We start from the raw sequence: 13,750 nt of genomic DNA, 5'->3' as shown, positions 1-13,750 counted from the left end.
CCACTTCATTGTAAGCTATCCTAATGTGGTAAGCTTTCTCTTGATTGGCTCAACATAAACAGACAATATGAAGTAATGTAGCACCATAAAGCACTTTCCTCTCCAGTCTGATGTTCTTTATCACAGAGCAGCCACAACATCGTATATGACCTTAAAACTCAGAATAACCTTACATCATTAACCATGTGGCGTTGGAAGGGTTTTTAAAACCCCTTACTCACTTACACACAAAAAACACACACATAATCGTTTATGTCATTCAAAATGGTGTTAAAAGCAAATCATATTTCAATTACAAATGGTATAAAAAAAAATATCAATGCTGTATTCTTCTGCAAGGTATATTAGTATAGAACCTCTTTATTGAACATTTCTAATGTATTCTCACACCAATACTCCTGTGATTATTGTTGATATTTGACCTAAGTATGACAGGAGGGATGGATTTATGTGGTTTGTGAGACGTAAAAGTGAAGTAAATGTCGCCCAGTGAATGTAACTGTGTTTTAAAGCTGTTCTGCTTGACGATCTTTAGGCACAGTCTCGTCTGAGCGAGGCGTCTCTGCGCTTAGACCTGCTGAGGCAGTCTCTGGACCGTCGCCTGTCAGAGCTGCCGAAGGACCATCCCAAGGCCAGCGTCATCAAAGAGGAGCTGGTCCTGGCCTCCTCCCCGGTCTTCAGCTCCCGCCACAGCGCCCCCTACCTCCACAACCAGTACAGCACCCTCAACAAGCCCTCACCTCTCACTGGTACGACAAATACAAAAACTACAGGGGACGCAGTCAAGCATGTTCACACAACAAGAATCATAGATACACAATGACAAAAGCATGTGCATGACAACATGCACAACTGTATACTAACTGTATAGAACAGAGGCTATTCAAATCAAAGTCATTTCGAAGCCCCTAGCCATCTTATTCATTCAGGTTCGGATGATGAGGTTTCAGGTTCAACCTTATTATAATATGTATAAAACTACATTGTAATGCTTGTGCTCAGTGGCATTTTCTGCTTTACAAAATGGGCACACATCAAGACAAAAAAATAAAAACGTTTCACACAATAAGGACATTGTGGGTGGGTAATGGCTTTTTATTGATCTTCAGGCCGATGATGCAAATGTGATTACAGATAATTATGGCTATTTATGAAGAAATAATCTTTGTAAATAAAAAAAAAATGCAATATCTTTTTTCTGTGTTCTCAGAGATTATTTGTCTTAAATAAAAGCAGATTGACTTATGTAGCCTCTGGTATAGTTTTAAATACAGTACAATAGAAATAGCAAGGATGACCGTCAGGGATGACAGAACAATTCCACAATTTATTTATTTCTGTCGTGGCCTTTGCTGTTTTTGGCCTTCAGGTGTTGGTTTGTACCTGAATTCTTCCCCTCTGTCTTCAGGTACCCTACAGGTGCAGCTGCTGGGCTGTGTTGGGCTGCTGGAGGTGGTCCCAGGTCGCAACAAAGGGACAGCCGTCATGCTGCCCTGCTACAGCCCCGGAGACAACCGCTCCTTCATGAGAGGAAGCAAAGGCCTCTACGGACGCAGCGGCTCAGTGAGTGGGAAAACACCCAGCAAGACAGACGAGCTCTCCTGTAAGTGTGGTCCCCATTTTATTCATTTTGTTCACTTAAAAAAAAAAAAAATCTTATTTTTCTCTACTTTTATATTATTATTTTTCCCTATAATGTATATAAGAAAAAGAGAAAAATAAGAATAAACATTTCGTTTTTACTATCATTCAGTTCTTAAATAGTAAATGTAGTTCCAAAGGTTTAAAAAAGAACGTCCTTTTTTTGCCCTTGGACATTTTTCATCACTAACAGTGCAACACATACTGTCACACTCAGCACAAAATGGAAATGAAGCTATAGCAGATCCATATTGAGTAAATTCAATTACTGTCACTGTATGTTGGTACGGTCAGGGATTGTGAGTGCTCACACATAATTGCACAGCAACATCAGCACATTTAGTGAGATTGCTGCAACACCCTGAGCAGACAATTCACAGCCAGCTTTTCTTAAGGTCTTGCACTTTATGTCTTCAAGTAAATTAATTACGATCATTAATCAATACCCATACAGTATTACACTAGCTTTCTTTGTTAGAGTGTTCAGCACTAGGGTGGCAGGTTCTGTAGAGTAATGTAACTTATAGAGGGAATCAAATGTGCTGATCGTGTGTGTGTGTGTGTGTGTGTGTGTGTGTGTGTGTGTGTGTGTGTGTGTGTGTGTGTGTGTGTGTGTGTGTGTGTGTGTGTGTGTGTGTGTGTGTGTGTGTGTGTGTGTGTGTGTGTGTGTGTGTGTGTGTGTGTGTGTGTGTGTGTGTGTGTGTGTGTGTGTGTGTGTGTGTGTGTGTGTGTGTGTGTGTGTGTGTGTGTGTGTGTGTGTTGTCAGCCGAGGTGAGTGCTGTGCTGAAGCTGGAGAACAACGTGGTGGGCCAGACACCCTGGAAGACTGTGGGAGAACAGGCCTGGGACCAGACCTTCACTGTGGAGCTGGAAAGGGTCAGTACACACACACACACACATGAACGCATCAAGTGGATTTCAAAGTGTAAATATAATGAGATGGATCTACATGTTCAAATATTGTTGACATTATAGCTAGCGCTAACATCTTGGTTTAAATTACTGTCAAAAGCAAAGAACACCTGAAAAATAAAACTGAAACGAAAGAAAGATATCTATAAATGTCTCTTTGCCTCCTCTTTTAACAGAGACATGACTCCGGTTGTTTGCACTGATGCCTATGTACTGTATATGTTTTATTGCTTAAGGGAGTTGTGACCCAGAGGCAGAGAGAATTGCATTTTTTACGCAGATGTTGTGTACAGCCATCACATTGTGTAGCCTTATATACTTCATGATAAGTTAAAGCAAACGTTGTGTCTATTGCCTCGTTAATTATCCTATTAGTAAATCTGCAGCTACCACTATTGAGAGCTGGTATCTGTGTGTGTTTTAGTCGAGGGAGATGGAGATTGCAGTCTACTGGAAGGACTACCGCTCGCTGGCCGCCCTGAAGTACCTGAAGCTGGAGGAGTTCCTGGACAACCAGAAACACAGAGTTCAGCTGGAGCTGGAGCCTCAGGGCCTGCTGCTGGCAGAGGTACACACACACACACACACACACACACACACACACACACACACACACACACACACACACACACACACACACACACACACACACACACAAACGCACACACGGCAACAAAACATTGGAAAAGGGACAGCAACACATAAGTGTGAACATAGATATCCTTGCATACATGACACCTATCTATTCATGTGCTATAAATACACACAAAGATATTCAAATGTACCCTTCCCTCACACACACAAGCTGTCACATGCACCTGTGCTGAAAAACGCTTTGATATATCATACTGGAATCGTCTGTTTTATGTCGGGAAACTAAAATGTTGATCTGTAGTTTCTATGTTTCGTGTGTGTGTGTTTGGCAGGTGACCTTCTTCAACCCGGTCATTGAGAGAGCTCCTCGCCTTCAGAGGCAGAAGAAGGTCTTTTCTAAGCAGCAAGGTGAGCAGAGTGGAAACACAGGAAAATATGCTGATCTTGGAAATAAGTATAGTGTTTCTTCTCTGCAAATGTAATGCAGTTTGCTAAGATTACCTTTTGAAATTAACAAACAGCAGTTTTTTTTTTGCTTTATGAGAAAATAAACATAACCAGAAGGCAGGAACAGTGATGGTTACACAAAACACTCAATTCATTCAGACCACAGCACCATCTAGTGGTGAATAAATCATCTCGTTTCCTCATCATGATGACAACTTTATTTACGCAGCACTTGCCGGAACAAAGATAGGAAGTACTACACTTAAACAGGATGTAAACTGGGGATATTCAAATTAAGCCCAAAATAAAGCTGAAAATATTTGTATAGAGAAATTCTGCAATATACAGAAATAATAGTCCAAACGTTGTGGAGGATTTACGTTAAGAATCCGAGCTGATAACAAAAGACCTTTTCCTTGACAGTGTGATGAGCGGTTCTGAGGACAAAACATATCTGACTCTGGTTGTGTTTCTGTTTTCAGGCAAAGCATTCCTTCGGGCCCGTCAGATGAACGTTGATATCGGTACGTGGGTGAGGCTGCTTCGAAACGCCATCCCCACTGTCAACAACTCAGGAACCTACAGTCCCAATGCACACAGCCTCACACTCAACTCTGGGTAAGACACACACACACACACACACACACACACACAAAACAACCCAGAAGCCACACAGATACACACATTCCACTTCATTGTTCTGTGATGTTTCATAGCCATCAGACCTCAAACCTTTCTCCTTGTGTCTCCTGGCAAAGTGTAAAGCACTGGATGCTTTCTCTGCCCCACGTCTAACCACCCTCTTGTGTTTGTCTGTCTGCATCGCCGTGTTGGTTTGTTTGTTTGTGTCTGCGTGAATTTCAGGGAGGTCTCAGTGGAGAAGTTGAGTCTGGACAGCGACTCTCCGATAAGAATGGATTACAAGAGAGACGCGGACGGACAAACCCCGGTGAGGGAGACAGAGAGAGATGAAGCCCTGGAGATGGGGGAGGGGGGTGTGTGTGTGTGTGTGTGTGTGTGTGTGTGTGTGTGTGTGTGTGTGTGTGTGTGTGTGTGTGTGTGTGTGTGTGTGTGTGTGTGTGTGTGTGTGTGTGTGTGTGTGTGTGTGTGTGTGTGTGTGTGTGTGTGTGTGTGTGTGTGTGTGTGTGTGTGTGTGTGTGTGTGTGTGTGTGTGTGTGTGTGTGTGTGTGTGTGTGTGTGTGTGTGTGTGTGTGTGTGTGGTTAGGCCTACTGTAGTAAGGTCTTTGTAGTTACTGTTGGGTGAGGGAAGTTTCACTATTTCCTAGAAATAAAGCCCAAAGCTCTGATCCACAAGTATAGAATAAGATGGGATAAATAATCGCATATACCAGTGGCGAGCCGTGACTTTTATACCTAGGCCCTCTGACTCCTCTTCCTTCGAAAAAAAAAAGAAGAGATATTACGTCTCAACGTAGACTTCAGCGGAATATCAAAACAGTGGTCCGGGGTGCAAAACGCATCAATGACAGCGACCCTCTACCACACAAAACAACACCATTTATATAAACACCTATCATGACAGGGCTACCTACTACAGCCAAGTAACAATTACAAATGAATTAAGTCGGCACGGCGGCCCACATTGAAAATGACTTAGGCCTACCTTTGATGATCAAATCACTTAAATACAAAGTCCATCCTCCTGTCCTTTTGGATGAAGCACTTGATGGCGGGGTCATGCAGCTGATCCTTTGCCACTCCAGTTTATCATTGTAACTCAATCTTGAAAATGACTCGGTTAATAATTTCGCAACGATGTCATCACTATCCCTGAAGTGAGCCATCATGAACGAACTTATGCTAATCATAAATCTATCGATTAGATCAAAAATAATAAAAGTAGGGTAGACATGTGGATATTATCCGGCTGAACACAACGTGCATTTATCTAACAGGTTCGTTTTCCACAGACCTTATTTCGAGCTATTTTGCAAAACCCTATGGAGAAATCCCATTTCTTTCTGTCGAGGGAATCCGAGCGAAGCTTACTTCCGGGTTTTAGGATGCGTCACTGCACCGTGTTCTTATTATACATCCATGCACTGCACCCCTTGCATAGACCTCGCAGCGGGCGGAACTAGTCATAAAGTCCGCGAAAATAAAGCCCGCCCATTTAGAGGGAAGATATGATTGGTCAATTGTACTGTCATTTGACATTACTCTCTCGTTGAGTTACTATAGCTGGCCCTCTGTGAATGTAGAGAGGGACCAACAAGCTCTCCCGTCTTCACAGTAACTCGCAGAGACGGCATTTAACCCTTCACATTCCAACAGAAACTGAACAGGCAGATTCTAAGGATTTATTTCTTTGGAAATATTATTTTTAAATTAATTAAATCAAGTTATTTTGGTGAAACTAATGAAAAATGTAACAATAAAAAATAATATTTAAAAAAAAATGTTGTTTTTTTAAAGTTATCAAATATTATTTTTTAGAATATCTTAGGCCCTCACAGAGGGCCTAGAGGGCCCTGACGGCTCGCCACTGGCATATACAATTGATCAGAATTTAATTGCACAAAATTAAGGCCATAAAAGATACAATTTGGTTCAAATGCTGACTTTATTTGAAGTTAAACAAACCACAGAAGACAGTGTTTAATTTTGAGGTTAAAATGTAATTGGGAAATCACTAGTGAATCCAGAAAGCTCTTACTGAAAATAGGCCCCTAATCATTATACATAACACTAATATGATCACAAAATATAGATATCAAATGCAAAATAGCATCAGGTACCTAACTTAGTGCAGACAATGACGTTTTAGGGCCATTGTAGGTTAAAATAATCCCATGAATGGCAACTTTTTGTTCTTTGAAATGCCGATTTCAACTAAATGATACAAAAAATAGCCATATGGATTATCTTGCAGGGGGGCGCTTGATTACAGTGTCTCCAACTAAAGCAACAGAGCAGGGACAAAAAGTGAATCCTGCTGTTTGTACGTCACGTCCATCATGTAATCATGCGTCTCTTGACTTCCATTATGTCTCTGTCTCTGCATGTCCCTCTCTCTGTGTCTTCTCCTCTGTGCCTCTTTCCTCGCATGTCCCCCATCAGGACCAACTGCCCGTCATCGAGCCCTTCTCTCCCCCAGACCTCACCCCCGAGTGCCCTGTCCGAACCCCATCTGTTGGCAGGTACACACGCATAAACACTCCATCCTTGTGCCCCATCCACGTTGGATTTGTTTTCGATATTTTCTGTGAAACTGTACTTTTACTCTCATATTTGTATGAGTTTATATTCTTGTATAAACAACATCGTTTTTGGTTTCCTAAAACCCCATATAGAGGCTTCATAAACAAGCAACATGTTTCTCTTTAATTATTTGTATGTAAGTAAGTCTCTCCATCGCTGTCTGTATTCTAGGCAGTGTATATGAACGCCAATCTGATATTTACTGTATTTGGTTTTACCCTTTAAATGTTTCTGCTGACTGTCTCCTGCTGTCTCCTCAGTAAGCAGAGGAAGGGCCCTCTGTCTCTGCAGGACTTCAGGCTGATTGCTGTGTTGGGAAGGGGACACTTTGGAAAGGTACACTTTTGTTGGTTACTTTTAACTTGGAATACACAAAAGTACCAGCGGAAAAGGTCTCCATTATAACACAAAGAACAATAGAAGGCAGTTCTTGATTTTATGAGCTCAATATGTGTACAAATGTAGACACATTATGGCTACAAAACTTAAAAAGGGTTTGTATTGCGTCTCATATGGATTGCAGTGTGTTCGTCAGGCAGTATCAAGAGGTTTACGCTTAAATATTTCCAAGAATCCATACATTTAAGAGAATATGTGAAAGGCCTTTCTTCTTTGTATGTTTTGAGAATATGTTCTTATTTGCATTCAATAGAACTTTACTTTGTCAACAATGTTATGTCACATGGAAAGTGGCATGGCTGCAGTAAGTTTAAGAAAGTTAAATGAAACCCTCGTTTCATACATATTAATCATTTTCATTCAAAATAAGCTGAAAGTTTGAAATAGCAGTAATGTGAATAAAAGCACAGCAATTCAGATATTAATTAAATATCACAATAAACTGTTTCTATTTGGTCTTCCTCATAAAAGAATGAAAACAGCCCTCAGTTCACACTTGACAGGGTTTGTGAATTGTTAGTAAAAACAAGGAGTAAATCGAAGCTGTTTTCTGCATGTGTTTGTCTTCAGGTGTTGTTGTCAGAATACAAGAAGACAGGCACAATGTACGCCATCAAAGCCCTGAAGAAGGGAGATATCGTAGCACGGGATGAAGTGGAAAGGTGCGTGTTGATATGTCCATTACCTTGGGTTGTTGTTTTTCTTTAGACTGGATCTACTCGCTGTTTTTATAGATAATAAATGTCACTGTGTTTAATCTATGCAGCTGTGCCTTAAATCATTTTGACCAAAATAAACACTGTCTAATTAAGTGTCAAAATGTTTAATTATTCTCTAATCTTTTTCCTTTCCTCCCAATAATCCTTCATTTTTTGTATCTCTGCTTCCTCCTCCTCTCCACCTTTTCTCTCCCTCCCTCATCAGTCTAATGTGCGAGAAGCGCATCTTTGAGGTGGTGAACCTGTCACACCACCCCTTCCTCGTCAACCTGTTTGCGTGCTTCCAGACGCCGGAGCATGTGTGTTTTGTCATGGAGTACACAGCAGGAGGCGACCTGATGATGCACATCCACACTGACGTCTTCACAGAGCCCCGAGCCGTGTATGTAACGATGGTTTTTGTTTAGTTCATCCAATGCAATTTGATAAGGAAAGACTATATTTGACACTGAAACAATTTGACAAATATACACTTCATTTGTCTCAGACTTCTGAAGACTGATAATAGCTTCAGCTGAATTAAGATTATGACAACAATGCATTTTGTCCCACATCTCTTATTGTAGAAACACATTTGGAAGCAATGTATTTGTGGCCAGTATAGACGGGACCTTATTCAGTGTTCATATGGGAATGTCAGGGTTGATATAAGACAGACTTTTAAAAAAGTTTGTAGTGGAAAATGTTGTTTTTAAACCAGTTTTGGAATCAAACTTCTTTGGCATCTGGTACATCCGGCAAATGATCACTTAATTCATTGTCTTTTTCAGCGGACATGACCAAAACCGAAAGCCTACAACTTTGCCATTAAACACATGCATTCACCGTCTTATTAGTACTAGAAGTCAAAGTGTGTCAGTTTTTGGTAGCAAAATGAGATTTGCATTTTACTCCCTTTTATTTCAGGTTAGCAATAACATTTATTTGGTATGTCTTTAGGTTTTATTCAGCCTGCGTAGTTCTTGGACTTCAGTTCCTCCACGACCATAAGATTGTGTACAGGTAAGAGGAACCCACACAAACCTGTGTCCTCACATGACGGTGGGGATGTAAAAAAGGGATGTCTACTTTATAAGCAACAAACCGGGCATGTTATAATAGTTACGTAATCGACACAATCTTGATCATTTTTTACTTACTTTGATATTTCCCTTTGTGTTAAAATGTGTATTTATTTACATTCAAATGCCACCAACATTCTAGAAAACATAATACCAGAAATAACAGCAGGATTAACCTTGGGCATTGTGCAGACATTGAGCATTTTATATAACAAACCTTTAAGTTCATTTTTATTTACGGCTTTTGGGAATGGTTTTATTTGTATTTATTGATTACAATTAAATCTTCCAATTAGAATTCCAATGACTGTACTTGCATTATTATACTAATACACTATCATTATAACAGTTACATTATATGGTCTTAAAATAGCAATAGTAACATTTGTATAAATTAATTCTGGGACAATGTGTAGAATTGTTAAATTGACTTAACAAATATGTGACTTCTCATATTTGTTAAGTCAACTGGAGAAGCTCTTATTGTAAACATTGCTGGATATCAGCCGGGCCTCAGCAAAGTCTCACAGATAAATTAGCACAACTGCAAATGTTTTGTCTCGGTTGTATCTCTTTTAAACTCCTTGTGTCCTCTCAGCTGTACTCGTTAACATTGTGTACAGATTCTCAGCTACACGTTTCTATCTCCCCTCTCTTCCAGAGACCTCAAGCTCGACAACCTGCTGCTCGACACAGATGGTTATGTGAAGATCGCTGACTTTGGGCTGTGTAAAGAAGGTGGATATTGATGTTGCTGACAGATGGGCGTTTATTTTTAGCCATCTGCAGAATTCCTCTAAAAATCTGTCTCTGTCTGTAGGAATGGGCTTCGGGGACCGGACCAGCACGTTCTGCGGGACTCCAGAGTTTTTAGCCCCCGAGGTCCTGACGGATACATCCTACACCAGAGCGGTAGACTGGTGGGGACTGGGGGTCCTCATCTATGAAATGTTGGTTGGAGAGGTGAGAACTAAGCATATATACAGACTAGTGCCTTTACACGGTGTATGGGAGGATAGCTGAAATAAGCTTTGCGTGAACACACATTACATATTTGTTAGTTTACTATCCATCCAATATCATAGCCAAGACTATATAGATTTCATATTGGTAAATGTATATAAAAAGGTGTCCCTAAAATCTTTAATTAAAAATAACTAATCATATTGCAAGTGCGCTGAATAACTTCAGTCTTAGATGTGCTATTTATATTGCTTCTCACCTTTTACAAAGATAACTGGATGTTTAAAATGACTAACAACCCTAGGATGGAGTCATAGCAGCGGTGCTAAGGCACGCGGGCCCAGCTAAATGTGTGTGCACGTGCGAAGTGCGCCCCGCCAATATGTTTCTATGTGTCTGCCAGCACAAGAAAGGCTCTTGAGGCTCTACGGGTGTATTTTGCTAAATCACCTTTATTGAACATACAGTAACACAAATACTACACATCCACATAACAAACAATCAAAATAAAATGTATGCAATTTAATTATTTTAACCTACTTTATTTGGGGGTGGACCTCGCATCCTCTAGGGGGGTCCGGGCTTTTTCTTTTTTAAATGTTGAAGTGAAATGCATCAATCTGGTGCACTTTGAGCACAAAATGAATTTATGGATACAGCTCTCAACACTCGTATGAAAGAGAGCTGTGTACTTTTCAATAATCCAAACATCTTTAGAATATGATCACAACCAATAACAAATAATTTAAACGTATTTATTCTTATCTTATGTTACCTAGTTAGCATTCTTTCTTTTTCTTTATGCATATTTCACTAATCACTTTTTTTTACTGTCCTATATTACGCATTGGAATGATTTCTTACTTTCTTTTTTACAGTTATATTAAATAGTTAAAGGTGTGCTCTCTCTAGCTCTCTCTCTGTCTCGCTCGCTCACAGAGGCTGTGTGGCCACGGATTATTATTTTAATGTATTAAAATGATTTAATAATATTATTTGTTGGTACCTAGCTGGCGCCCAGTAGCAGAGGCGCGCATACATTCAGCAGCGGCGCGTGATATGTGAAATCTGTAGAATGGATTTTATTTACCTATTGTGTGTGTTTCTATAGTCTCCATTCCCAGGGGATGATGAAGAGGAGGTGTTTGACAGCATAGTGAATGACGAAGTCCGCTATCCACGCTTTCTGTCCACCGAGGCTATCGGCATTATGAGAAGGGTAAGAATACACACAAACACACGCACATAAATACTGAAATATACTCTTTCTTGTCATGAGCAATTTGTGATTCTTGTATGTGTTTTTGTGATCAGCTGTTGAGAAGGAACCCGGAGAGAAGACTGGGCTCTGGTGAAAAGGATGCAGAGGAAATTAAGAAGCAGCCATTCTTCAGAGTAAGTGCACATTTTCTTTTTAATATTTTCTTTCTTCTTTTTTTTTTTTATATTCACCTTTTCTAATTATTTATTGTCTTTTTTTTTTCTTTCTGTCCGCCTCTAGAATGTGGACTGGGAGATGTTGCTGCAGAGGAAGGCTCCGCCCCCCTTTGTCCCCTCCATTGTCGGGAAGGAAGACGTCAGCAACTTCGACGAGGAGTTCACCACCGAACCTCCGGCACTCACGCCACCACGCGAACCTCGTGTGCTCTCCCGCAAAGACCAGGAGAGCTTCCGGGACTTTGACTACGTTTCCGACCTCTGCTAGTGGGCCTTGAAGACGAAGAGGAATGTTTGACTTTAAAGGCTTCACAACGGTTTTATCTGAGCGGACCACCGGTCCCAACTGACTGTCCGCTGACTGTTTGTCTGCCGTTAATTACACTGTGAATGAATGTGGAGAGACCAGAGCCAGTCGGTCTGTGTTTTGTGTGTCTACAAGTTATAAAGATAGAAAGCTGAGAAAATAAAAGCCAGGACGGACAGCTGGTGGGGTTGTACAAACGAAGCCCCCAATCCTCGTACATCACACCAGTGACTTGTGTATCTTTACAAACATTAGCCTTTTAAATTACCTCCTCCCATCCTCTTATGTGTCGCTGTATTCACCCGTGCAGCTGTGAGGAAGAGCTGCTGACTTTTTAATGGCCTCTCATACCAATGCCTTACATTTGTATTTGATCCACAGAAAAGCATCATGTTTTTATGTTGTGGCCCGTTGTATACAGCAGCAGGAAGAAGAGTGAGAAACCGAGAGGACCTGCTTGTGAGAGTGGGAATTGTGATGTCTCGTTCAGAGTGAATTCGTATTTGAAGCTTCCCCAGCAGTGGTGTGATGATGAGCCTCAGTCATGCTGACCAATGCTGGGCGAACTATGAAATATAACTACGGGGTAAAGAATCACTTCTTAATTCCTTGGAATTCTACCAACCACTTTTAAAAATAGTGCTGCTTGGATTTTAATGAATGCCACAAATGTTACAATTGCAATTTTTAAGTAATCATATTTTATGACCGTTGACTCCTCATCCATTATTCAGTACCAACCACATACTTTTTAATTGGAAATGGTATCACAACCATCAGCATTAAATGCTATGTAGCAAACAGGTCACTGTATTTCACTTTTTTTTTATTACAAAAAAAAACTGAACACTAAAACTTCATGCACAAGTAACATTATTGTGTTTGTTCATTCTGAGTTTAAGACGCATTGCTCCAGTTATCTACATGCTACCAGAGTTTTGTGTACATGAAGTAAGTAATTTCCCCTCAAGACATTTATATGTGACTTTAAACTCAACAAACTCTGGCTCTAGCATTTGTTTTAGTGTCTGTTTTAGAGAACTGATTCCAACAATACATTTAAAAGCTACCCGTGGTGGTTATTGCAGATGAAGTTATCTTTGTTTCAGATCAAACCAATGGATATCTTGGTGAATATCTGGAAAATCTGGGTGGTGACGCAATCAAAATAAATATTGTCGGCCACATCACATCCCAGCGAACAAGGTATCTTGGCAATACATTTCTAAAGAAACAATATCATTTAAAACACAATGATATATCTTGAAAATATGAGCCAGTGGTATAAACATTTCTGAGTAGAGGCGAGGTTTGTTGTGAAGCTGTATGTATGATGTGTGGATTTTACTTATCTTGTGTTGTGTCAAAACAAAAACCATGTGAGAGTATGAGATGACTTATTTTATAAAGAAAACTTGGAGTGAATAATCTGTCTGTGTTGTTTTTGTGTACAGTATCTAAGGACACTTGAGAGCCAGGAAAACAGAAGAGATAAAACTAAAACATAGCCGTATCAGTAGTTTTTATTTATCCATTTAGCAGCAGTATTTTAAACTGAGGGGTGATGTTCTACATTGTTTTGTGTTTTTTTGCTAAATCAATATCATTCAGGGGTATTGAGTCGTAATATGTGCATATCCTATCATCCCTTTTCCAAAATGTAAATTGTCATTTTAATAACTTTGACCATAAATTCATCTTTTGATTATTTGTTAGATTAAATTATAACTGTTGAGTCTTCAAAAATGTAACATAGTTTGTCAAAACTTGAGAACACATAGACCAGATCCAATGTTAGTGTCTCTTTGAATTGCTTGTTTTGTCTAGTGAAAATCTAAGGTCCAAAAGTAATTGATTTAAAACTAAATAAAATGGCTCCATCAGCAAATCCTTACATTGGAGAATAGAAGCGTGTGCGTATTAGTTATTATGATGATTAGTTTTCTGATCAATAGTCCACCAATCTCTTTAATCATATAAAACATGACCGTTCTACAAATGTAATGTTATTGATTTCAACAATATAGCCCTAATTCAAACACAAAAGT

The 13,750-nt window shown here is 39.9% G+C and overlaps 1 protein-coding gene across 3 annotated transcripts in view; it reads left to right on the top strand.

Annotated features, from left to right (window-relative positions):
* Positions 1-13,130, top strand: part of pkn1a (protein kinase N1a) — a 63,907-nt gene extending 50,777 nt beyond the window's left edge. For all 3 annotated transcript variants that reach the window (XM_034203388.1, XM_034203387.1, XM_034203386.1), the window contains exons 7-23: positions 536-749; positions 1,409-1,603; positions 2,408-2,517; positions 2,978-3,121; positions 3,480-3,555; positions 4,077-4,212; positions 4,459-4,543; positions 6,676-6,755; positions 7,077-7,152; positions 7,786-7,877; positions 8,140-8,316; positions 8,874-8,936; positions 9,657-9,733; positions 9,816-9,958; positions 11,070-11,177; positions 11,273-11,353; positions 11,460-13,130. In XM_034203388.1, the coding sequence (XP_034059279.1) occupies positions 536-749; positions 1,409-1,603; positions 2,408-2,517; positions 2,978-3,121; positions 3,480-3,555; positions 4,077-4,212; positions 4,459-4,543; positions 6,676-6,755; positions 7,077-7,152; positions 7,786-7,877; positions 8,140-8,316; positions 8,874-8,936; positions 9,657-9,733; positions 9,816-9,958; positions 11,070-11,177; positions 11,273-11,353; positions 11,460-11,663 (2,061 nt within the window). In that variant the 3' untranslated portion in view covers positions 11,664-13,130. The remainder of the gene's footprint in view (positions 1-535; positions 750-1,408; positions 1,604-2,407; positions 2,518-2,977; positions 3,122-3,479; positions 3,556-4,076; positions 4,213-4,458; positions 4,544-6,675; positions 6,756-7,076; positions 7,153-7,785; positions 7,878-8,139; positions 8,317-8,873; positions 8,937-9,656; positions 9,734-9,815; positions 9,959-11,069; positions 11,178-11,272; positions 11,354-11,459) is intronic.
* The last annotated feature ends 620 nt before the right edge of the window (positions 13,131-13,750 follow it).

Source organism: Gymnodraco acuticeps, unplaced genomic scaffold (genome assembly GCF_902827175.1).
Source record: "Gymnodraco acuticeps unplaced genomic scaffold, fGymAcu1.1, whole genome shotgun sequence".
Lineage (NCBI taxonomy): Eukaryota > Metazoa > Chordata > Actinopteri > Perciformes > Bathydraconidae > Gymnodraco > Gymnodraco acuticeps.
Note: the sequence above shows the minus strand (reverse complement) of the source record. Positions and strands in the feature narration are given on the sequence as shown.